Raw genomic sequence first — 26,328 nt, forward strand, 5'->3', positions numbered from 1 at the left:
TGATAGGAGGATCAAACTCTATAAGCAATATACACAATATTCCTGGATGATGAGAAACCTAGTGGGTGGCTGGAAAAATGGAAGGATGGCCATTGGAAAAAGAATCAAAGAGTGCCCCTTTAGGCACTGGAAGGACCTGGCTTTAGCCCAAATGACAGAGGGAGGGACTCATGACACTGCTTAAGAAAATAGCCAAAGCTAATAACATAACCAAGCATAACAAAATTGTTTATCCTAGCAACCCAGAAAAGACAGAATGGAACAGACTACTCAGGAACTATCAGACAGGCCAAGGTGGGCAGATCACCTGAGGTCAGGAGTTCGAGACCAGCCTGGCCAACATGGCAAAACCCTGTATCTACTAAAAATACAAAAATCAGCTGGGCGTGGTGGTGCATGCCTGTAATCCCAGCTACTTGGGAGGCTGAGGCAGGAGAATAGCTTGAACCCAGGAAGCAGAGGTTGCAGTGAGTGGAGATCACGCCACTGCACTCCAGTTTGGGTAACAGAGTGAGACTCTGTCTCAAAAAAGAAAAAAAAAAGGAGAGGGGAGGAAACTATCAAAAACCTACAGAAAGGCAGTAGTTGAGTTTGTTAAGAACTAATGAAAAAGCACCAAACACCTACATCTTTGTCCCTCTAGCCCACACAGGCCATTCTTGGACTGTATGAAGGCTAGCTGGCAGAACTCAAGAGAACAGTTGCTATGTATGACTCAGATAGTCTGCCTACATATACCTCCTTTATTTCTTTTTCCTCTATTTCTTTTTTTCTTTATCAGTCCTGCTTATGCCTTTGGTCAGCTGTGATACCTAATGGTGTCCACTGGCACTGCTTAGTCCTATGGGCAGGTACGAGGTAAAAACCTCCCTAATAGAATGAAAAAGTTTGGAGCCAGGAAGTTGCCCTTATTGTTATAAGACTGATGTTGGCTCATGGAGATAATTAACATTTGTTGATGGCCTAACATGTGCCTAATATGCTTTTTTTTTTTTTTTTTTTTTTTTTTTTGAGACAGAGTCTCCCTCTGTCCTCCGGGCTGGAGTGCAGTGGTGCGATCTCGGCTCACTGCACAATCTCGGCATAATTAACATTTGATGACGACCTAACATGTGCCTAATATGCCTGTTTTTTGTTTTTTTGGTTTTTTTTTTTTAGACAGTCTCCCTCTGTCGCCCAGGCTGGAGTGCGGTGGCGTGATCTTGGCCCACTGCAACCTCCACCTCCTGGGTTCAAGAGATTCTCCTGCCTCAGCCTCCTGAGTAGCTGGGATTACAGGCGCCCAACATCAGGCCCGGCTAATTTGTGTATTTTTAGTAGAGACGGGGTTTCGCCATGTTGGCCAGGCTGGTCTCGAACTCCTGATTGCAAGTGATCCTCCCGCCTCGGACTCCCAAAGTGCTGGGATTACAGGCATGAGCCACCGCCCCTGGCCGAGCATATTAAAATCTAGTCTTCAAACACTGAACTGCAGGCGTCGCTGTACCAAACACTTCCCTCTGCTCCCCAACCCAAGCCTACAGAAACCTGCTCCCGGCCGGGCGCGGTGGCTCAAGCCTGTAATCCCAGCACTTTGGGGGGCCGAGACGGGCGGATCACGAGGTCAGGAGATCGAGACCATCCTGGCTAACACGGTGAAACCCCGTCTCTACTAAAAAATACAAAAAAACTGGCCGGGCGAGGTGGCGGGCGCCTGTAGTCCCAGCTACTCGGGAGGCTGAGGCAGGAGAATGGCGTAAATCCGGAGGCGGAGCTTGCAGTGAGCTGAGATCCGGCCACTGTACTCCAGCCTGGGCGACAGAGCGAGACTCCGTCTCAAAAAAAAAAAAAAAAAAAAAAAAAAAGAAACCTGCTCCCCTCCTCCTACCCCGCAGTCATCCACAGGCCTTGGCCCAGCGGGAAACGTTCCTTGACTGAACCGCCACTGAACACCCACACTCCACAATCGAGGGGCAGCCCTCCCGAGAGGAAGCTCCAACGACCTCCACCCACAAGGCCTCTAAGCGTAACTGTCCGGGGCGAGGCGAGGCGGTTCGGTTCCCATGGTAACCCCGCAGCTCCCGCGTCGCGCTTCCGGGCGGACGAGCAGCGCGCTCCAGTGACGTCACGGCGCCACTTTCCGGTTGGTGGCAGAGTCCGGCGAAGTTGTGGTGGCTGGGGGCGCCATGGGAGCCACTGGCGACGCCGAGCAGCCGCGGGGACCCAGCGGGGCCGAGCGGGGCGGCTTGGAGCTGGGGGATGCGGGCGCAGCGGGACAGCTGGTTCTCACGGTGAGGGCGCCCCCGGTGAGGTCTGGGCTCGGGCCGGGCAGGGCCTCGGGGCTCCCGGGACCCTGGCCCGCGGGCGAGAACACGGCGGCTGGAGCTGCAGTGGGGGGGTTGGCGTTTTCGCAGCCCGACGACCTGGATTCAAATTCTGGTGCCGCCCTCCTAGTTAGGTGACGTGGGCCAGCTCTGTCGACCCCCTGAGTCCCAGGATCATCTTCTATAAAATGGAGATGATTAATACCTGTCTCATAAAAGTTGTTGTGGGATGGGAAGATAAAGGCGGGTACAGCGCCCAGGACATCTCCTGACACAGAGTTGACCCTCGGTAAACACTGCTTCCCTTCCTCCTGCCGTGCCAGAAGGCAGGGTCGGGACTTTTAAGGCAGAAAACTTCTTCAGTTCCTTTTTTGTGGAGGGGGGCCGTCCAACTGTTGTCCTCCCCCGATACCCCAAGGCGGGAGAGATGGTGACGGATCTGAGAAGCAGGAATGTTTAGGTTTAACTTCATAGCCACCCTCCACCTCCACCCCATGCCAGTGTCACAGGCCGCAGTGACATTTGTTCCGTTGGTCCCCACAGAACCCTTGGAACATAATGATAAAGCACCGGCAGGTGCAGCGGAGGGGCCGCCGCTCACAGATGACAACAAGGTAAGGCTGGCCCTGCATGGGACTTGTATCCCAGCCACTGGCTTGCATGGCAGCTTTGGAATCCGCAGTGCACAAGGCTATGGAGATCTACAGCCTGTAGAAAGAGCACAGGACTGAGAAAGAGGAGACTCCGATACTGTAACTCTGTGTGATCTTGAGTTAGTCAAGTCACTTCCTTCTCTGAACTCACGTACGAAGTGGGGAAGGGCGCAGGAGATGGGTTGGGGAATAAAAAATATCTAAGACCCCTCACATTCACTGGCTCTGTGGTTGAGGGCTCTTAAGAGGTCAGTTAGCATGGAGTTTAAGAGCACAGGCTCTGGAGTCAGACAACTGTGTTCTCATGCAGCCTCTGATGAGCCCCTGTTTTCTCAACTATAAAGACGGATTAATAGTATCCATCTCAGGGAAGGGAGAGAGCACAAGGTGGGCCTTTGGGATGCTGGTAGTGATGAAATGGATGTTCACTGTAATTACTCATTAAAGTGTATAGACTTTTCTGTATAATAAGTATTATATTTCATAAAAACACTTTGGGCCGGGGGCGGTGGCTCACGCCTGTAATCTCAGCACTTTGGGAGTCTGAGGTGGGCGGATCACCTGAGGTCAGGACTTTGAGAACAGCCTGACCAACATGGAGAAACCCCGTCTCTACTAAAAATACAAAAAAATGCCCGGGCGCGGTGGCTCACACCTGTAGTCCCAGCACTTTGGGGGTCTGAGGCGGGCAGATCACCTGAGGTTGGGAGTTTGAGACCAGCCTGACCAAAATGGAGAAACCCGGTCTCTACTAAAAATACAAAAATTAGCTGGGCATGGTGGTGCACACCTGTAATCCCAGCTACTCAGGAGGCTGAGGCAGGAAAATTGCTTGAACACAGGAGGCGGAGGTTGCAGTGAGCCAAAACCACACCACTGCACTACAGCCTGGGCAACAGAGTGAGACTCCGTCCAAAAAAAAAAAAAAAAAAACTTTGAAAATAATACCCACTTCATAGAGTTATTATGAGAATGAAATAAAGTCATGCCTCTGTGATTTGAACAAAATCTAAGCATGTAGCTAGTTTTCAGTAAAAGTTGTCTAGTATTGTTAAAGAATTCTATGTCCATAATTGACTGGGCAGGCTGAGAAAGAATATGTTTCCGACATGCCCCCTCACCCTGTCTCCCTCCTGAATACAGTTTCACAGATCCTGCCATCTCTATGGATCTCCTCCGAGCTGTCCTGCAGCCTAGCATCAATGAGGAGATCCAGACTGTCTTCAACAAGTACATGAAGGTGAGAGGGACACAGGATAAAAAATAACGGGAAAGACTCATGAGGAGCCCAGTCCTTCCTTGCATCACCAGTCTGTCTCTTTCCTACACACAGCTATCTAAAGTTTTCCTTTTTTGTTGTTTGTTTGTTTTGTGTTTTTGAGACAGAGTCTCAGTCTGTCACCCAGGCTGGAGTGCAGTGGCATGATATCGATTCAGTGCAACCTCCACTTCCCAGGTTCCAACGATTCTCGTGCCTCAGCCTCCCTAGTAGCCAGGATTACAGGCGTCCACCACCACGCATGGCGAATTTTTGTATTTTTAATAGAGACGGGGTTTCACTGTTGACCAGGCTGGTCTCAAACTCCTGACCTCAAGTGATCTGCCCACCCACCTTGGCCTCCCAAAGTGCTGAGATTATAGGTGTGAGCCAACGTGCCCGGCCAGCTTTCAAATTTTTAATCCCCCAATAATTTTATCCCTTTCTTGAGGGTAATTCAGATATCTTTTTTTTTTTTTAATCCGCCCTTGTCACTCACTGTCACGTATTTTTTTTTTTTGTTTTTTGCTGACCTCTTGTAAGAATGAAATGACTTAAATGTACTATGCTGAGCACTGCACTTGGGACATAACAAGTGTCCAGTAAGTACTTTTATTAGTTGTTTAATAATATCACCATTATTGGGGCCATGCACAGTGGCTCACACCTGCAACCCCAGCACTTTGGGAGGCCGAGGCAGGATCACTTGAGGCCAGGAGTTTGAGACCAGCCTGGGCAACATAGTGGGACCTCATCTCTACTTAAAAAAAAAAAAAATTTTATTAGCCAGGCATGGTAGTGCATGCCTGTAGTCCCAGCTACTCAGAAGGCTCAGGCGAGAGGATCACTTGAGCCCAGGAGTTTGGGTTTGTAGTGAGCTATGATCATGCCACTACACTCCAGCCTGAGTGACAGTGAGGGCCTTTCTCGAAAAACATATGTAGATAAATAAATAAAGTTACCATTATTATTATTATTTACAGGTTTTTTCCCTGGCCTATAAATAAATTTCCACATGACTTTACCTAAATGTACCAAAAGAGGATGCTTTAAACTCAGTATGTTCAGAACTGAACTCTTTGTTTTTCTTCCTAAATCTCCTCCTCTTACATTTATTCATTTATGTAAGAAGTATTTATTTACTGGGTGCTGTGGCTCACACCTGTAATCCCAACACTTTGGGAGGCCAAGGCAGGTGGATCACCTGAGGTCAGGAGTTCGAGACCAGCCTGACACAACATGCTCAAACCCCATCTCTACTAAATACAAAAAATTAGTCAGGCGTGGTGGCGCATACCTGTAATCCCAGCTACTTGGGATGCTGAGACATGAGAATCACTTCAACCTGGGAGGCAGAGGTTGCAGTGAGCTGAGATTGCACCATTGTACTCCAGCCTGGGCAACAAGAGCAAAACTCCCTCTCAAAATAAAAAGTATTTATTGAATGACTACCATACTACCAGGCACTATTCTAGTCACTGGGGATGTAGCAGTAAACAGAACATGTGCTCTCTGTAAACAAATACGTGCTGTGTTAGAGAAAGAAGACAGTGGAAAGAGAGTAACCAGCAGAGAGTAGGGTTGCTGTTTTATAGATTGCGGCTAGGAAAGCCTTTGATAGAGGACATTTGAGTGGAGACCTGAATAAGTGAGGAAAAAGCAAACCATGCAGATACATGGGGAAGAAGCAGTCCAGTCGCAGAGGAAATGGTAGAGGCTCTGAGACAGGAGTGTGCTTGGCACATCAAAGTAATAAATAGGCCAGTGTGACTAGAGGAAAATGAGCCAGGCGAGTAATAGGACAGATGATTTTTTTTTTTTTTTTTCTTTTTTTGAGACAGAGTCTTGCTCTGTCACCCAGGGTGGAGTGCAGTGGTATGATCTTGGCTCACTGCAACCTCCACCTCTGAGGTTCAAGCAATTCCTGCACCTCAGCCATCTGAGTAGCTAGGATTACAAGTGTGCACCACCATGCCTGGCTGATTTTTGTGTTTTCAGTAGAGACAGGGTTTCGCTATATTGGCCAGGCTGGTCTTGAACTCCTGGCCTCCAGTGTTCCATCTGCCTTGGCCTCCCAAAGTGCTGGGATTACAGGTGCAAGCCACCATACCCGACCTTTTTTTTTTTTTTGGCGGGGGGTGCAGAGTTTTACTCTTGTTGCCCAGGCTGGAGTGCAGTGGCGCAATCTCAGCTCACTGCAACCTCCGCCTCCCAGGTTAAAGCAATTCTCCTGCATCAGCCTCCCAAGTAGCTGGGATTACAGGCATGCAACACCACACCCAGCTACTTTTGAACTTTTAGTAGAGATGGGGTTTCTCCATGTTGGTCAGGCTGGTCTCAAACTCGCGACCTCAGGTGATCCTCCTGCCTCAGCTTCCCAAGGTGCTGGGATTATAGGCATGAGCCACCGCGCCTGGCCAGTACAGATATTTTTAACAATATAGCCAGAAGTCACTAAAACTCACCTCCCAGAGATACCAAATTGTTAACATTGACTATATAGTCTCCCAGCTTTATTTGTGGTATGTGCGTGTGCATATGCATTAAAAAAAAAAATCATTGTACACACAACTGTTCTGCAACTTGATTTATTTTACTTGGCATACTTTTGTTTTGTTTTGAGATGGATTCTACCTCTGTCAGCCAGGCTGGAGTACAGTGGCACAGTCTTGGCCCACTGCAACCCCCACCTCCAAGCTTCAAGTGATCATCCTGCTTCAGCCTCCCAAGTAGCTGGGATTATAAGTGTGCACCACCACACCCGGCTAATTTTTTTGTATTTTTAGTAGAGACAAGGTTTCACCATGTTGGCCAGGCTGGTCTCAAACTCCTGACCTAAAGTGATCCTCGCGCCTTGGCCTCTCAAAGTGCTGGGATTACAGGCATGAGCCACTGCACCTGGCCTATTTGACATATTTTGGTCATGTCTCTAAGTCAGTACATAATAGTTCCCCCCGATTCCTTTGTAATGGCAACAGAGTAATCTATTTGATGGACCAACTTCCATAAGCTAGCCCCTAGAATATTCAGATTGTTTTCATTTTTCTCTATTACAGACAATACTATAATGAACACTGTGAATGTACATCTTTGTTTACATGTGAGAGTATTTCTGTGAGATAAATTCCCAGAGATGGAATTGGTGGGTAAAAGCGAAAATCTATTTTTCCGTCAAGAAAATTGCTCTCTAGAAAGGTTATACAACAGTGCTTGAGAATGCCTCATTCATGACCTGATTTCATTCTCAGATCCAGAGATAGCTTACACTCACCGTGTGTCCTTTACACTGCCTACCTCACAGGCTGGTTGTAAAGTACCTAAACTATTTTAACTGGCTTTCAGTTGGTTGATATTGAATACCAGTATTCATCTCCAGTTTTTACGTTTTTGTTTTAAATTAAACTCATCTGATCATTTAATCTGGCCTGAAGACTTCCTCTTAAAACTCTTGAGGTTTCTAATCGAGTCCATTCACACTCTTGTTGGTTTGATGTTAACAACAGAGGCATTTAACTTTGCTAAATATGAAATGGCAGTACCTTCCCATAATTGTCTCTCACAATAGAAGTACTGGGTTCAGGTTCCAGAATTTTCCTATACCCCAAAGATAACTGACAGTTTTTCTAGGCATTACTTGACTAGGCATTTTCTAGAGATGACTATTTTTATGAGGACATTCACAAGTGCCTCCCGGGTGTGTTTGGGACCTCATCGCCTATCTTCTCATGTATTCAGGCTCAAACTCTCCCCGTACCCAGCAGAGAAACCTTCTCCCTTCCCTTTTCACAGTCGATTGGGGTTGCTGGCATCCTGGGGCCCTTGTCAAGTCTCACTCCTCTCCATTCCACAGATGTTTCTTTTAGACTGGACAGTCAGAATTCAATTAGGACTTTCTGCTATCTTAATATATTTTCTGGCCTACCCTGGCCTTTTCACTTCAGACACAGGCATTCTTTTTTCCTTCTAAAGAAGTAACATATGTATATTATAAATATCAAAAAGATATAGATAAGCCAAGAGAAGAAAACAGTCACCCACAATATCACCTGTTACTTCAGTGTATATCCCTAGAATTCTTTTGTCTCTGTGTTTGCTTGTGCTGTGTTACATAAATAAGCTCACACTATACCAAACTATTTTACAGCCTCCTTCCTTCACTTTGAGGTATATCATGAATACCTTTACCTGTCAAAACTATATTCTCTTACATCATCTTTACTGTGATTTTTTAATATTTGCCTAGCATTTCATGGTGTGGATATGCCATCATTTATTTAAGCTACACTTAGACATTTGGGTTATTCTTTGATGTTTTGCACTATTTATACGTCAATCTTTTGGGCACCTCCAGGATTATATCCTTCAGAGGGGGAATAAAGGGAGGAGGTCGAGCCTGAAATGTAAATCTAAATCTGGCCGATCCCAACCTTGCTCATAATCACTTTTCCTTTCTGTATGAGGATAAAAGCTTGTTTTGTATTCAGTTTCCTTCAGGTTGATGCCCATTAACAGGACTCTGACCTTGTCCTCTGTTGTGCTCCCCTAGTTCTTCCAGAAGGCAGCACTGAACGTGCGAGACAATGTTGGGGAAGAGGTGGACACAGAGCAGCTGATCCAGGAAGCCTGTCGGAGCTGCCTGGAGCAGGTGAGACCAAGGGGGACAAGAGATGCAGGCACAAGTTTTAGCTCTCGAGCCTCTGATAAGAAATGTGATCTTAAGCTGGGCGTGGTGGCTCACACGTGTAATCCCAGCATTTTGGGAGGCCACGGTGGGCAGATCACTCAAGGCCAGGAGTTTGAGACCAGCTTAGGCAACATGGCGAAACCCCATCTCTACAAACAATACGAAAATTAGCTGGGTATGCTGGCGCTCGCCTATAATCCTAGCTGCTTGGGAGCCATAGGCACAAGAATTGCTTGAACCCGGGAGACGGAAGTTGCAGTGAGCCGAGATGGCACCACTACACTGCAGCCTGGGTGACAGAGCAAGACTCTGTCTCAGAAAAAAAGAAATGTGATCTTACCATGAGTGGTATTTTGGGGAATGCCCAACAAGCCACATATCTGGATAGGTTGAGGCTGCTGCTTACAGGGAAGGGAAGTAGCTGCTGTATGTCGGGTACCAGGATAAATGCATTCTTTCTTTTATGTCTCAGAAGAAACCATGTACAGAAGGTATCTTTTAATTACTATTTTATAGATGAAATTGTGGCTTAGCAAACTCATAGAAGCAGAGAGTAGAGTAGCAGTAGCTGGAGGGGAGAAGTAGGGGGATGTTAATCAAAGGGTACAAACTTTTAGTTATAAGACAAACAAGTTCTGGGCAATCTGACGTAGAGCATGATGACTATAGTTTGTCTCTATTGTTTACTTCAAATTTGCTAAGACCATAGATCTTAAGTGTCCACACACGCAAAATGGTAACGGTGGATGTGTTGATTGATTTCACTGTGGTAATCATTTCACTGTGTATATGTATGTCAGTTCACCACATTGTACACCTTGAATATATACCATTTCTGTTTATCAATTATACATCAATAGAGCTAGAAAAGATTTTTTAAAAGCAAAGCAAAAAAAAAAAGAAATGGCTTAAGACACACAATAATTAGAATAGCTAAGATCGGCCGGGCACGGTGGCTCAAGCCTGTAATCCCAGCACTTTGGGAGGCTGAGACGGGCGGATCACGAGGTCAGGAGATCGAGACCATCCTGGCTAACACAGTGAAACCCCGTCTCTACTAAAAAAAATACAAAAATCTAGCCGGGCGAGGTGGCGGGCGCCTGTAGTCCCAGCTACTCGGGAGGCTGAGACAGGAGAATGGCGTAAACCCGGGGGGCGGAGCTTGCAGTGAGCTGAGATCCGGCCACTGCACTCCAGCCTGGGCAACAGAGCGAGGCTCCGTCTCAAAAAAAAAAAAAGAAAAGAATAGCTAAGATCGGTCTCACCTCTGCAGGTACTTGGTGGATCAAGTTATCATGGCCCCATTTGGTATCATGGGGATGAGTACCCTGCTGCCTCCCTGCCTCTCTGGTGTGGTCAGGAGGCATGACATCAGGTCTATAAGTGACTGTTCCCAAGATAGAGAACCTGTTTACATGTGTCAGCTGCTGTTATTAGTAGGAATTGTTGCCATCACCCTTTTATAGGGAGACATCAGGAAAGGTCACCAACAGTTGCCGGCTCACTTTCTCACATCCCATTCATTCTGTTCACTTTGTTTTTGCTTCAGTTCCCCAGTCCCCACTACTTCACTGGAACCCCTCTTGTCAGGGTCACTAGTAACCTCCGTGTTGTCAAACCCTCTGGTCCCTGACTGTCCTCAACTTACTCAGCTTCTCAGTGACATTTGTCACAGTGGATCATTTCGTGTTTCTTGGAACACTCCTCTGTTGGCTCGAGTGCCTTGACTTTGCTCCAACTTCATTGCCTACTCTTCTCCCTCACCCCCTGCCTCTAACTGTTGGTGCCTTCCCAAGTTCAGTCCTCAAACCCTTTCTCTTTCATGACTCACTGTTTTCATAGCTGTTTTCATCTAGTCCTGTGGCTTGGAAGCCAATTCAGCTGTTCATAATTTACGGAGTTATATCTCAGTCCAGAGCTACATTCACCGTTACCCAGTTCCAATCCGCTCTTCTCACAGCAGCCAGACTTATCTCTGTAAAGATGAATTAGATCATGTCACTCCCCGTTTTAAAAACCCTTCAGTGACTTTCCTGTTGCAGGGAGAATAAAGTCTTAATGCCTTACCATGACCGACAGAGCTCACCCTGGACCAGCTTCTGCCTGCTTCTTTAACTTCATTTCATCTCACCTCTCTTTTATTGACTATCCTCTGGCCATTCTGAACTCCTTTCTGCTCCTCCAGCACAAGCTCGGGCCATTTCATTTGCTATTATTAGTACCTGGAGTGCTCTACCCTTAACTCTATAAAGCTGGCTCCTTCTTTCCTTCAGATCTTAGTTTAAATATCAGAGAGGTCTTCCTCTCGCACTCCTACCTCTGCTAAAATCTTGAGCTTTACAAGAGTTGAGGCCTGGCCGGGCGCGGTGGCTCACATCTGTAATCCCAACACTTTGGGAGGCCGAGGAGGGCAGATCACGAGGTCAGGAGATCGAGACCATCCTGGCTAACATGGTGAAACCCCATCTCTACCAAAAATACAAAAAGTTAGCCAGGCATTGTGGTGGGCGCCTGTAGTCCCAGCTACTCAGGAGGCTGAGGCAGGAGAATGGCGTGAACCCGGGAGGTGGAGGTTGCAGTGAGTCGAGATCGTGCCACTGCACTCCAGCCTGGGCGACAGAGTGAGACTCCATCTCAAAAAAAAAAAAAAAAAGTTGAGGCCTAATCTTGTTCACCACTGTATTCCCAGCCCTGGAATATGACTGTTAGTATGTGTACAGAGTTTGCTGAATTATTGAATTAATGAAGGAACAAACAAATGATAAATGAACAAACAAGCTTCCTGGTCTAATAGAACTTAACAGCCTACTTAAGCAGACAGGTGTGAATTAGATTACCACACAAACGTATGAGACTTGTTCACCCTTCGCTGAAAAGGGACAAAGTTTGGAGAAGAACATGAATCCAATTATGGATTAGCAGCTTTGAGCCATCCAAGCATAGACATGGGGCAGACTATTTGGTATATAAGTCTAGAGCTCAAAGGATAACCTTTTGTCTACAGCTGAATTATGGAGTTGTGGTTTATAGATATTAATTGAAGCTGTGAGAATAGGTGAGAGCAGATAGAATATGTAATGAGAGAGGGTAGAGGGAAAAGAACCAGATTGAGGAGGAAAAACCAGCAAAGAAAGCTAAGATAAAGAGTGGCCAGAGAAGTAGGAGGAACACAGGAGTGACAACAGGAGCCTGTAGAAAAGAGTGTTTCCAGAAGGGGGAGCCCTCAGCACTGTCAAATGCCTCTGGCAGAGGTCGGGTGAACCCAATTCTCCACCTGCTACAAGGTTCCTGCTCATGCACCATCTCCCCTCTGCCCGTTCCATCCTTTTCTTCCTCAAATGAGCCAGTTGTTCCCACCTTCAAGCTTCTGCACTCCTCCCTGCTGCTGAAACACTTCTCCCCAGCTTTTTTTACAGCCTCCTTCACATCTCAACTCAGAGGCCACCTTCTGTGCAAGGCCTTCCCTGGCCATTCCCTCAAAGTAACCCTCCCCTTCTGGTGTTCTCTGTCACATCTGCCTGGGTTTTTTTTCTTTTTTTCACACAGCATCTATCATGATCCACAGTTACCTTGTTTGTTTCTGTGCTTATTATCTAGATCACCCACAAACTATAAGCTCCACAAGAACTTGTCCTAGTTACTGCTGCGTCCACAGCTCTTAGGTCCTAGGTACTCAATATTTGTTAAAAGAAAAACAGCAGGCCAGGCGCACTGGCTCACGCCTGTAATCCCAGCACTTTGGGAGGCTGAGGCGGGCAGATCACAAGGTCAGAAGTTTGAGACCAGCCCGGCCAACGTGATAAAACCCCATCTCTACTAAAAATACAAAAAAAGAAAAAAATTAGCTGGGTGTGGTGGCATGCCTGTAATTTACTCCCAGCTACCCCAGAGGCTGAGGCAGGAGAATTGGTTGAACCTGGGAGGTAGAGATTGCAGTGAGCCAAGATCGCACCACTGCACTCCAGCCTGGGCGACAGAGCAACACTCCATCTCAAAAAAGAAAAAAGAAGAACAGCAGCTGACTGAGGAATATGTGTTATGCTAATGTATTTAGTTTGAAAAAACATACAGTATGTATTTACATGGGAAAAGCAAGAAAGAATTTACATTGAAATATTAAAAGTAGTTTATGTAATGAGATTCCAGGTTTTTCTTATTTTGCTTTTTTACATTTTTAAATTTTTTCAGCTATGATAATTCAAGTTTTTTTAAAAAATAGGTATTTATTTCTATGCATATAAATATATACATATGTGGCCGGGCGCGATGGCTCATGCCTGTAATCACAGCACTTTGGGAGGCCAAGGCAGGTGGATCACCTGAGGTCAAGAGTTCGAGACCAGCCTGTCCAACGGGGTGAAATCCCATCTCTTCTAAAAATAAAAAATTAGCTGGGTATGGTGGCACACCCCTGTAGTTCCAGCTACTTTGGAGGCTGAGGCATTAGAATCACTTGAACCTAGGAGACAGAGGTTGCAGTGAGCCAAGATGATGCTGCTGCACTCCAGCCTGGGCAACAGAGTGAGACTCTGTCTCCAAAAATTAAAAAAAAAAAGGAAGTAGGTGGGGTGTGCTTACCCATCAAAATAGTGACTGGTAACACTGGTCTTTTTCCCTTCAGGCTAAACTGCTATTTTCAGATGGAGAAAAAGTAATACCCAGATTGACCCATGAGCTTCCAGGAATAAAGGTCAGAGTCACTGTGTTCTGGGGTATTGGAGGGGGAGGTCCTTCAGGCTGGGAGGTAAATGAAATATGTGGGCCCCGGGAGGTTTCATGTACCTTCCATTTGTAGGACCAGGTCCAAACAGCATCATGCTGGATGGGCTTCTTTGGCCTGGGTCAGAGCGGGGCTGGAGAGCAATAGTCCAGGGCTATGCCTTCTGCAACTCCAGAGGACCTGCAGCTCCCACGCACTGGCCTTCCACTGACTCCCTTTGCTTTTCTTTTAGCGTGGCCGACAGGCAGAAGAAGAATGTGCCCATCGAGGAAGTCCCCTTCCTAAAAAGGTAAACCATTTCCTTGTTTTGTATTCTGGCTGAAAAAAGGCTCGTCAGGCCAGTTGTGGTAGCTCACACCTGTAATCCCAACACTTTGGGAGGCCAAGCCGGGAGGATCACTTGAGCTCAGGAGTTTTGAGACCAGTCTGGGTAACATAGTGAGACCCTGTCTCTACAATTAAAAAAAAAAAAAAAAATTAGCCTGGCATGCTGACACGTTTCTGTTGTCCTAGCTACATGAGAGGCTGCAGTGGGAGGATCACTTGAGCCCAGGAGTTCAAGGCTGTGGCGAGTTATGACCATGCCATTGCACTCCAGGCTGAGTAACAGAGTAAGACCCTGTCTCTCAAAAAAGGCTCTTCACTCCATGAGGTACTGGGCTTCCTCAAAGCCCTTTTGAGCCTTCCTAGGCATGAGAGGCAGTTTTTCTCCCTGTCCCCATCAAATGTCATTGGATCTCTTTGGAAAACCATCTCTACCAAGTGACCCCGGACCTGCCAATAGGGCGTGACCACAGGGTCAGACCTCTGACAGCTGTTTTTTGTGGCAGAGGAAAGGACGGCCTCCTGGACACATCCTGTCAAGCGACCGGGCAGCCGCCGGCATGGTGTGAGTAGGAACCAACAATGTGGTGATAGCATAGGGGAGCAGACGGAGAGAGGGGCCCTGAAGGAAAAGAGGCCAGGGTTCTGTGCCTGTCAAAATCAGATCCATTAGCTTAAGTCATCGTGGAGGGAGGGGGGTTACCCTGGTTTGAGGGGTGAGGAAGGAGAGTAGTGAGGAGGAAATTGTTTTACCCCCTGAACAGTTTGGCTCAGCTTGATTGAACACCAGAGGTTTGTCATTGTTAGTATATATTGAATGCTTATGACTGGTCTAAATACGTTACATACTTTACCTTTTAATCTTTATAGCCACCCTCTAAATAAGGTATTAATTTTTCTTTTTTTTTTTTTCCTTTTTGTGGAGAACGGGGTCTCGCTATATTACCCAGGCAGGTCTCGAACTCCTGGGCTCGAGCTATCCTCCTGCCTCTGCCTCCCTGAGAGCTGGGATTACAGGCGTGAGCCACTGCGCCCGGCCTAATTTTTCAGATAAAGAACAGACTCAGAGAATTACTTGCCTAATGTCATATAGTTACCATTACCTCCAAGTTGGTCATTTTCATATATATATATATATATATATTTTTTTTTTTTTTTTTAGACTTAATTTTTTTTTTTTTTAGGGCAGTTTTAGGTTCACAGCAAAATTGAGAGGAAGGTACAGACTTATCCTATGTATTCCCTGCCCCTGCGCATGCACAGCCTCCCCCATTATCAACATCAGGCACCAGAGTGGTACATTTGTTACATTTGATGAGCCTACTTTGACTCGTCTTGATCCTCAGAGTGCATAGTTTCCATGAGGGTTCACTCTTGGTGTTGTACCTGAACTTAGCGAAATGCATAGTGACAGGCATCCACCATTCTAGTATCACACTGAGTGCTTTCAGTGCCCTAAAAATCTTCTGTGCTCTGCCTATTCATCCTTCCTTCCCCCCTCAACCCACCCCCCAGCCCCACTTTTAAAAAAATTCTGAAGCAGCAGAATCTTTTTTAAACAAAACGTTACATGGAAGCCCGGTATTTAATTCAAATAAAGCCACACTGGTCTGGGTCAGGGGCATGGGGTTAGTTTGAAACAACTGGCTTAGTAGATGGGATAGTATTAACTGTCATACCTTAGATGTATCTCCTACACGAAGCAGTTTTATTCCTCACAAACACAAGATAGGTAGGGCAGTTGCTGTTTTTGTCTCTTTTGACAGATGAGAAAACTGCCACTTAGAGGTTCTTGGAGTTGCTCATGCCACTATGTAAGAGCAGAGCTAGTGCTAGAATGGCTTCTAGTCCAGTGCTTTTTTTCTGTTTGTTCCTCCTCTAATGTGTCACCACGAAGGAGGATACCCAGGCTAAAGTGAGAGTGTGTGAGGAACTCCTACCACCACCAGCAAGCCGGTATTCAGTTCTAGGTCTCACCTTGGAGAATTCACCTTTATTCTTTCCTTCCAAGCAGATGGAAAGCAAAATCCTGTGAACCAATTCGCCGGGAAGGCCCTAAGGTATGATTATATGAGCGTGGCAGAGACCACTATCCCAGGAGATAGTACCACTATCTCTGGGACCCACCATGGGGGAAAGGGGCAGGGGGCGAAGGATGTATGCCCACCATTCCAGAACCATCTTCCCCCTCTCCACCTCCAGCCACACTGGCCTCAGAGAGGATCCTGTGTAGGAATTGGAGGTAGAGGCAAAACAAAGAGTCTTTGCTAAAGCCTTCTCCTTGTAGGAGCTAGTGGTCACTAATACTGATTCAATACTTAGTATGTAACAGGCAATGCCCTAAATCTTTTGTGTAGACTATCTCATTTAATCTTTATAACAAACTTATGAGATCGGTTCTGTGAACTATTCTATAAATGCGGGGTTTCCTTTTCTGCCAACTTCCCTGTGGGCATAAATTACTTTATTCAGTTGTCTTATACACTTAATGCACTTAAGACTTGCCCAAAGTCACATAACTCGTAAGTGATCGAGCCAAGTCTCAAACCCAAGACCCCCTGACACCAGACTCTGTGCTCTCAACCATTAGCCTCTGTTGCCTCCCTTTCTCTCCTGAGTTCTTCCTCAGCAGTGACTTATATAAATGGATGTTCCCCAGAATTCTCTCCTTGGCCCACTTCTCCATCTAAAGTAACTCTCTGGATAATCTAAATCATATACTCTTATGGTTTCAGGGACCACCATGTTCTAAAACTCCCATACCTCTTTGTGCATCCCATGCCTCTCTTTCTACTTTAAAACTTACATATCCTACTATCTGATTGACCACTCTGCTGGAAGTTCCATAGGCATTTCAGACTCAGCATATCCAAACATGAAATCAGAATCTTTCCTCACAGCCCTTCTTTACATTCTTTATCTTAATCATCTTTGCCTCCTCCTCTTCCTCAGCTTCCTACATCCAGTGAAGTCCTGGACAATTCTCCTTCTTAAATATATTGCAGTTCCTATTTCCTTCTCTTCATCCTTACTGCTGCCGTAGCTCAGGCCCTTAGCATCTTTCCAACTGCTTTATCACAGCGGCCTCCAAACTGCTCTCCCTGCCTGTAGTCTTGCTCCTTCAAATCCGTTATCCACATTGCTAGAAGACTAAGCTATCTTTAAAGTAAATCTGACTCTCACTCCCTGTTTAGAGACCTTCAGTGATTCCCCATTGCCTACAGAAGAAATAAAATGCAGTCCCCTGAACATAACCTCCTAGGACCTCCTACTCCTCTTTGTTTCTCTCTCCAGCCCCATCCGTTGCCACTCCCTAATTTGTACTCTGTTAGCAGCACAGAATTACTAGTAGTTTCTCCAGCATGCCAGGCAGCCTCTCACCTGTCTTTGCGCATGCTGCCCCCTGTCTGGAATGCCCTTGTTCCTCACCCGCTTTACCCCAACTTGTGCTCACCCTTTCAGAATTAACTTGGGAAATGCCTCTCTAAGGAAGCCTTCCTGGCTGTACCCTCCCCTCAGCAGCCCTCAGACCCTGCACTCACCTGTGTCTGCCTCATCGCATAATGATGTAATTATCTGTACATATGTCAGTGGCATCCTAGAAAACAGAGACTATCTTATTCACCTCTTTATCCCCAGTATCTAGCACAGACAGGGCCTGTTATATTGTGAGTACTCAGTGTCTTGGGTAAACGGTTGATTAAATAATAGACAAGGGTAAGGGTTAGAAAAAGGCAGGGGGAGGAGTATTTCTGTCCTACCCACCAGATTAAACTTCACCCTCACCAGCTTCTCTGTTTTTTGCACAGTGGGACCCAGCTCGCCTGAATGAATCTACCACCTTTGTGTTGGGATCTCGAGCCAACAAGTGAGTTTAAGAGCTTTGGCACTGATGGAGGAAACAACTCAGGAGTTCACTAGTAGGACTACACTTTTCTGGAATCTTTACCACTTGGCTTTTACTTTTCAGGGCGCTGGGGATGGGGGGCACCAGAGGAAGAATCTACATCAAGCACCCACACCTCTTTAAGGTAGGTGAGTGCTGAGAGGAAAGCAGGCCGTTGCATTGGGAGTAGACTGGGAACTCCACTCAGCACAGAGAAGCTTAGAACAAACACTGATCTTGGAGTCGGGACATCTGGGTTCTAGTTGCACCTCTGCCATTTACCTTTACCTTTCATGATTTACTCGGCACCTCTGTGCCTCAGTAATAACAGCTACTTTGCCTGCAGGTTTATTGGGTGCCAAACACAGTTTTAAATACTACACTTATATTTTCTTAAAAAATAAGTATTGCCATCTTTATTTCACAAATTTGAAACAATCAGAGGTTGAGAAAGGCTGAGTGACTTGACCACAGTTATTCAGCTAGAAGTGGTGAGTCAGGATTCAAATCCAGGTCTGTCCTCACCAAAGCCTCAGCTCTTAACCACTAACATATTTGGTTGTCTGTAAATCAGAGTTTGGGCCAGGCGCGTGAGCTCACGCCTGTAATCCCAGCACTTTGGGAGGCCAAGGCGGGAGGATCAGCTGAAGTCAGGAGTTCGAGACCAGCCTGACCAACATGGAGAAACCTTGTCTCTACTAAAAATACAAAATTAGCTGGGCATGGTGGTTCATGCCTGTAATTCTAGCTACTTGGGAGGCTGAGGCAGGAGAATCACTTGAACCCAGGAGGCAGAGGTTGTAGTGAGCCAAGATTGCGCTGCCCTCACATTTGCATTTTAAAATAACTCTGGGGCCAGGCACAGTGGCTCACACCTGTAATCCCAGCACTTTTGGGAGGCCAAGACAGGCAGATTACCTGAAGTCAGGAATTCGATACCAGCCTGACAAACATGGAAAAACCCCGTCTCTACTAAAAATACAAAAATTAGCTGGGCATGGTGGTGCGTGCCTATTATCCCAGCTATCTGGGAGGCTGAGGCAGGAGAATTGCTTGAACCCAGGAGGCAGAGGTTGCGGTGAGCCAAGATCGCGGCATGGCACTCTAGCCTGGACGAGAAGAGCAAAACTCCATCTCAAAAAAAGAAAAATAGAGTTTGGAGTGAGGCAGGCTCCTATGCCTTTTCAAAGAGGGTTCTCCTCTCGTGAGAGCAGCTATGTTTTGGTCCCCACTGTTTGAGGGAATAATGGAGGAAATCATAAACTCACCCTCTTTTTTTTTTTTTTTTTTTGGAGACAGAGTCTGGCTCTGTCGCCCAGGCTGGAGCGCAGTGGCCGGATCTCAGCTCACTGCAAGCTCCGCCTCCTGTGTTCCTGCCATTCTCCTGCCTCAGCCTCCCAAGTAGCTGGGACTACAGGCGCCCGCCACCTTGCCCGGCTAGTTTTTTTGTATTTTTTAGTAGAGACGGGGTTTCACCGTGTTAGCCTGGATGGTCTCAATCTCCTGACCTCATGATCCGCCCGTCTCGGCCTCCCAAAGTGCTGGGATTACAGGCTTGAGCCACCGCGCCCGGCCCTCACTCACCCTCTTAAATGATTTTGTATTTTATCGGTCACAGGAGCATCAAAGTAGATTAGAAGAATAGCAGTGCATGTGTGTTCCACGCATGGTTTTTTGCACCTGTATGTAAGACTTGGCACCCCTTGCCAGCACTGCACAGACCCTGTGGGGTCCCAGAATCACGGGCTTTCTCTGCCACATTTTGTGCCAAGTTTTCAAGTTCTTTGAAAGGCATACCTGCTCACACTTCTTCTCCAGTCTGACATCCTCGAGTCACCTCACCTAAACCATTTTCCCAGTGGCTCTTTCTTTGTTTTCCTCTCTTAATGTCATCACTCTTGCTATTCCCATTACCTGGGTGGCCTTCCTCTCCGACCCTTATCTGCCTGACTATTCTTTAAGATCCACCTCCTCCAAGAAGCTTTGTTTGTATCATCCCCAAAATCAATACACCCTTGGACCTACTTCGAATTCCCACTTCAGTGTGGTTAAAAGTATGGCTTCAGGCCTGGTTCCATTACTTTACTAGCTGCATGAACTTGAACAAATGGCTCCATATTTCTTTTTTCTTTTTCTTAACTAGCTCAAGTCTGGGAATTGATCCACATTTCTGAGTCTGTTTTTGTCCTGTATAAAATGAGAATAGTGATAGACCAACCCTTTTTTTTTTTTTTTTTTTCTGAAACAGAGTCTTGCTGTGTCACATAGGCTGGAGTGCAGTGGTGTGATCTCAGCTCACTGCAACCTCCACCTCCCAGATTTAAGGAGTTCTCTGCCTCAGCCTCCCAAGTAGCTGAGATTACAGGTACCCACCACCACACCCGGCTAATTTTTGTATTTTTAGTAGAGATGGGGTTTCACCATGTTGGCCAGGCTGGTCTCAAACTCCTGACCTCATGATCCACCCTCCTCGGCCTCCCAAAGTGCTGCATTACAGGCGTGAGCCACTGTGCCCAGCCCTAGACCAACCTTTAAGGTTAACTAACAGAGAGTGTAGTAAAGCACTCAGCATAATGCCTGGCACATAGTAAGGGCTCAATAAATGTTAACCATTATTATCATAGTTACCAATTCTAAAATCCACCATTTGTAATAAACTCCAAATCCACAGTCTAATTACCAGTGGTTATTACCTCTCATTTTAATCTTTCCAGTCCAATAACTGGAGGGAAAATTTTTTGTTGTTTCACTTTACAATTTTTTTTTTTTTTTTTTTAATGGGACAGAGTCTCCCTCTGTCACCCAGGCCGGAGTGCTGTGGCACGATCTCGGTGCACTGCAACCTCCGTCTCCCAGGTTCAAGCAATTCTTCTGACTCAGCCTCCCGAGTAGCTGGGATTACAGGCACCCGCCACCACACCCAGCTAATTTTTATATTTTTAGTAGAAACGAGTTTTCACCGTGTTAGCCAGGCTGGTCTCAAACTCCTGACCTCATGATCCACAGCCTCAGCCTCCCAAAGTGCTGGGATTACAGGTACAAAGTTGCACCTGGCCCAACTTTACAATTCTCTATTAGTGATTATAAGTATCTTTTCAGTCGTTTAGAATCTATTTGTATTTCTTCTGTAAGCTGCCTATTATATCTTTTGCCCATTTTTCTGTCCTTCAGAAGCCGTTATTCAAATTCTTTCCTTTTTTAAATGTTTTGATTATAGAAATAATATATAAACCCACTCCTGTTGTAAAAAGATTCAGACAATACACAGGAGGTAATAGAGAGCAAAACACAGTTTCTTGGCCAGGTGCAGTGACTCATGCCTGTAATCCCAGCACTTTGGGAGCCCAAGGCAGGCGGGTCACCTGAGGTCAGGAGTTCAAGACCAGCCTGGCCAACATGGCAAAACCACATCTCTACTAAAAGTACAAAAATTAGCCAGGCATGGTGGTGTACTCCTGTAGTTCCTAGCTACTCTACTCGGGAGGCTGAGGCAGGAGAATTGCCTATACCCACGAAGCAGAGGTTGCAGTGAGTCGAGATCACGCCACTGCACTCCAACCTGGGTGACAGAGCAATAGTCTGTCTCAAAAAAAAGAAAAAAATCAGTGTCCCTTCACTCCTCGAATTTTTTATTTTTTAAGGCGCTTAAATTCTGGTTTCTAGGCACCCAACCTAGAAACCAGAATTTAAGTCTTATTTGGGCTGAGCACGGTAGCTCATGCCTATAATCCCAACAGTTTGGAAGGCTGAGGCGGGTGGATTAATTGAGACCAGGAGTTCGAGACCAGCCTGGCCAACATGGTGAAACCCCATCTCTACTAAAAATACAAAAGTCAGCTGGGTGTGGTGGTGCATGCCTATAATCCCAGCTACTCAGGAGGCTGAAGCAGAAGAATAGCTTGAACCCAGGAGGCGGAGGTTGTATTGAGCCAAGATTACACCACTGCACTCTAGCCTGAATGACAGAGTGAGACTCCGTCTTAATAAATAAATAAACAACCAGGCGCAGTGGCTCACACCTGTAATCCCAACACTTTGGGAGGCCAAGGCAGGCCGATAACCTGAGGTTGGGAGTTCAAGACTAGCCTGAACAACATAGAGAAACCCCGTCTCTACTAAAAATACAAAATTAGCCAGGTGTGGTGGCGCATGCCTGTTGTCTCAGCTACTTGGGAGGCTGAGGCAGGAGAATCGCTTGAACCCGGGAGGCGGAGGTTGTGGTGAACCGAGATCATTCCATTGCACTCCAGCCTGGGCAACAAGAGTGAAACTCCGTCTCAATAAATAAACAAACAAACCTTATTTGTAACTCCAAAACTGAATTCTTAACCATGATGCTATTATGCATCTGACAGTACATGAGGTGTCCTGATTTTTGTTTTATTATGGTCACTATAATAATTACAGGCGTTATAAGCCACCTCAGTTCATTTTTTAAAAGAGGAAGCTCAAGGCCGGGCGCGGTGGCTCAAGCCTGTAATCCCAGCACTTTGGGAGGCCGAGACGGGCGGATCGTGAGGTCAGGAGATCGAGACCATCCTGGCTAACCTGGTGAAACCCCGTCTTTACTAAAAAAATACAAAAAACTAGCCGGGCGAGGTGGCGGGCGCCTGTAGTCCCAGCTACTTGGGAGGCTGAGGCAGGAGAATGGCCTAAACCCGGGAGGCGGAGCCTGCAGTGAGCTGAGATCCGGCCACTGCACTCCAGCCTGGGCTACAGAGCGAAACTCCGTCTCAAAAAAAAAAAAAAAAAAAAGAGGAAGCTCTAAAATAATAGTTATCAGTCCCACCAGTTGCCCAGGGTGCTTTGTTTTGAGAAGGGAGTGAGGATTGAGAGTATACTAAGTCTGGGAATTGGGTCCCATCGTCTGCCCTCTGGGTTTGGCTCAGCTTTCTCTGAAGAGATTAGTGAGCCCTCTAAGTCCACCATGCTAGGAGACAAGAACTTTTGGTAAGAGCTGCTCAAGGGCCAAGAGTATGATCTGGGACCAAATGAGAAGAGCCCCTTACCTGAGGCTGATTCTCTTATAACTTCATCCCTTACAGTATGCAGCTGACCCCCAGGACAAGCACTGGCTGGCTGAGCAGCATCACATGCGGGCAACAGGGGGCAAGATGGTAAGCAGTATTCATTTGTGCCACTGCCAGTGACCCACCCCACCTGGAAACCAGGATTTTGGCTGTAGGTGACAGCTTACCTCCAAATCTGACTCCCAAAGCCTGACCAGTGTGTGAGAAGAGAGACTTATAGGCCCATTTCTTCATGCTGAAGAGCAAATTATAATCTTCAGGTTCCCTTCCCTATCCCCTAGATCTCCCTTCCGCCCCCTCACACTTTCTCCTCATGCCTCCAAGATCACATATTTGGATATTACCTGTCCATGGGAATAGCAGGTATAAGACACACAATACTACTTTTCCCCACTACTGCACCCATTGATAGAGTTCACTCATTGATCACTCTTCCACCAGATACAGCTATACAATCTTTTCTCAAACCAGTACTCGAGGCCGCAACCCTTGGCAGTAGGAGTTAGCAGTGAAATGTGTTTGCACACCTGGCAGCCCCTTCCAGATTTACCTCTACTTAAAGAGTTCTCAGATCATATGAAACAGCAACCTTAGGAAAATCATCATTGCATGTGTTCAAAAACTAGTGTTGAGGGCTTTGTCCATCACACACAATGTCCCCCACCTGAGGACTCACTCACTCCCACCACAGGTACTGCTCCTTTTAGAATCTAAGTGTCTTACAAACTGATATGCCATCTCCTTGCTGGCAGTGAAAGCTACCTTTTATTTTATTGTACTACTCTGTGCCTATGCTTTACTTCAAAAAAGATTTAAGCTCCATGTACATAAAATACAACGTAACATAAACAAGAAATAGATGGTAGGGGGTGGGGGCAGGACCTAAAATTAAGCCACCAGTAAAACTAGTTCTTTAAAAAAAAAAAAAGGTGTTTTTTATATTGCTGACCTGGAAGACCTGTGCACTTCTACAGATGCTGGCAAATTCAGCTCTAGGCCCCGCTCATGGACACCTGATCTGTTACGGTTCATAGTGCCCATAAGATGTAGACAAATTACTCAAGGGATACACAATTATTCCTGACCCTAACATTAAAAAGTCTCCCACAGAAGACGTTCTAATGTGATGAACAACTCTTCCTATATGTTAAGTTCACAAAAGGGCCCTCACCCACTGTAGACCAAGGCATTGTGACAAAGCATTTCTACAGGCCCCAGTACAATACAGGCCAATTACTAGACAGCAGGGCAGTTTATCATGTTTTCCACTTTGCCACAAATTCAAAACCAAGTTACCTTTGTCCTCAGAGGAAGCACATGGTTTCCTCTTCCTGATTTCCTATTTCCATGTATATTTTGCTGGCTTTCTTGCCATTTTGTTATAACCCACCTTGGGTCCTTTTGTACACTTGATCTTAACCAAAAGGTATAGGAGTAATGGTGGATCCCTTTTTTTTTTTCTTTATTTTCTTTTTTTTATTTTTACTTTTCACCACATCATTCAAGAGAGAAATGGGTCCTTTTTTAAAAGAGGAGGCTATAAATAAGTCACTAGTCCCTACTCTCCCATCCATAAAGCATCTACTTTAGTAAAAGATTGTCTCAAGGCACCATTCCCATCTCTCCTCACTTACTCTTCCCTACTAAATTGTAAACCGCATCCCCCCTCTTCCACCTAGTAGCAGGCCTTACATTAAGCAGATGTTTAATGAAGTATTACTGAGTTGGAGTGAAATGAATGGCAATGATCCCTCTCCCTTGCTCCTGCCTCAGGCCTACCTCCTCATCGAGGAGGACATCCGGGACCTTGCGGCCAGTGATGACTACAGGTAAAACCAGTGGGTCTCCTGCCCCTTCTCCTCTCCCTGCCTCAAAGTAGGCCCTAGAATGAGGCAGGGCCTATGTCCTCACTTCCCCCAACTTCCCTCTTCAATGTCTGTTCCAGAGGATGCCTGGATCTGAAGCTAGAAGAATTGAAATCCTTTGTCCTACCCTCCTGGATGGTGGAGAAGATGAGAAAGTATATGGAGACACTACGGACAGAGAATGAACATCGTGCTGTTGAAGCACCTCCACAGACCTGAGACCAGGTCCCCTGGCCACACTTGGCAGCCCTCCTCCAAAGCCCTCTTCTTCACACGGCTGAGGCCACCGCTGGGACTGCTCCTAGATGGATCTCAGCGGCATTAAGCTGTGCCTGAGCGAGTTTGTAGTGACTCATTGCACAGCACCCCCAGACTGGCATGTGGTTCTATATTTGTAAAGTTACTGGGATAAGAAACAATTAAACAGTTTGTAATTAACACAGATGGTGAACCTGTACCTTGCGGGAACTGACAGAACATCAAGGGCTCTAGAAGTGGATGTAGGAAAAAAGGACAAGATAACCCTCATAACAGTATAGAGCCAGGCTTGATGAGACCAAGCTGGGAGCACCGTGTACCTTGCCCGTCTTCCCTTTCCCCATTTGTAGTTTCTTTACCCGGCTAATTTAAGGACATGGCAGAATGTGGTGGAGTTTGATGACAGATCATATGAAAAATAGAGTTGGCTTTTATTGCTCCCATTTTACAGGTTAAGGTACTAAAGGACCTGCCCCAAGGTCACACACTACCCATTGGAGAGGTAGGATATACAGGATATGAACCTGTGTTATTGGGGTGGTTTGTTTGAAGACAGTCTTGCTCTGTTGCCTAGGCTAGAGTGCAGCCTCTGGCTCAAGCGATTCTCCCGCCTCAGCCTCTCCAGTAGCTGGGACTACAGGTTCGTGCCACCTCACCAGCCTTTTTTATTTTTTTTTATTTTTTTCCCCTTAAGTAGAGACAAGCCTCCCTATATTGTTGCTCAGGCTGGTCTCCAACTCCTGGATTCAAGCGATCCTCCTGCCTGAGCCTTCCAAAGTGTTTGGGATTACAGACGTGAGCCACAGCGCCGGGCCTGAACCAATGCTGTCTTTTTTTTTTCTGACATCTCTGCGGAGATGTGTGAACCTGTGTTTTCTAATAGGGAGCCTGCTGCTCTGGCCATCAGCCTTTAGTTTTTCCCCTCGCTGGAATTTTCAGATACTTAGGACCCAGCAAAGAGGCCCCGGCGATTATAATTGTGGGGAGGAGCAGAGGTTTCCGGTTTGGGGGAAGGATACCAGTGCCGCAGGATTGGAGGCACTCCCTTCCCGAGGGAGATCGGATCAAGGCTGGATGTGCCGGGTGTTCCCAAGCGGAGTAAGGCGTGTATCCTTAAGGAGGGGTTCATCCCACATGGACGTTTTCTTGGCCCTTTAATGGTTAGCGTTTTCCAAAGGCCACCAATCCGCTATGGATTCGTTAGTTAATGGCAGCCCGTCTACCAATCGGCTGTCAGAAGGGGGATCCTGCCGCCCAATAGTGGTGCGCCGGTGGGTAGGTCTAGCAGTGGAGCGATGACAGAGCGCTCCGGCGCGTCCCATTGGCTGGATCAAACCCAAGCGAGTC

The 26,328-nt window shown here is 46.5% G+C and overlaps 1 protein-coding gene across 3 annotated transcripts; it reads left to right on the top strand.

Moving 5' to 3' along the window:
* The first annotated feature begins 1,988 nt into the window (after nucleotides 1–1,988).
* On the top strand, nucleotides 1,989–25,165 carry DNTTIP1 (deoxynucleotidyltransferase terminal interacting protein 1). Of its 3 annotated transcripts, none has more exons than XM_033186560.1 (13): nucleotides 1,989–2,270; nucleotides 2,847–2,917; nucleotides 4,100–4,196; nucleotides 8,761–8,859; nucleotides 13,520–13,588; nucleotides 13,851–13,907; nucleotides 14,449–14,507; nucleotides 15,954–16,002; nucleotides 17,752–17,810; nucleotides 17,913–17,973; nucleotides 22,874–22,945; nucleotides 24,632–24,687; nucleotides 24,804–25,165. In XM_033186560.1, the coding sequence occupies exons 1-13, from the start codon at nucleotides 2,166–2,168 to the stop codon at nucleotides 24,940–24,942; spliced, it is 993 nt and encodes a 330-aa protein (XP_033042451.1). In that variant the 5' UTR covers nucleotides 1,989–2,165; the 3' UTR covers nucleotides 24,943–25,165. The 3 variants fall into 3 exon arrangements, with proteins under 3 accessions (XP_033042451.1, XP_033042452.1, XP_033042453.1); XM_033186561.1 differs by having other exon boundaries at nucleotides 15,957–16,002; XM_033186562.1 differs by lacking the exon at nucleotides 1,989–2,270 and adding an exon at nucleotides 2,343–2,437.
* Nucleotides 25,166–26,328: the final 1,163 nt, after the last annotated feature.

This window comes from Trachypithecus francoisi, unplaced genomic scaffold (assembly GCF_009764315.1).
Source record: "Trachypithecus francoisi isolate TF-2019V2 unplaced genomic scaffold, Tfra_2.0 Lachesis_group21, whole genome shotgun sequence".
In the NCBI taxonomy this organism is placed as follows: domain Eukaryota; kingdom Metazoa; phylum Chordata; class Mammalia; order Primates; family Cercopithecidae; genus Trachypithecus; species Trachypithecus francoisi.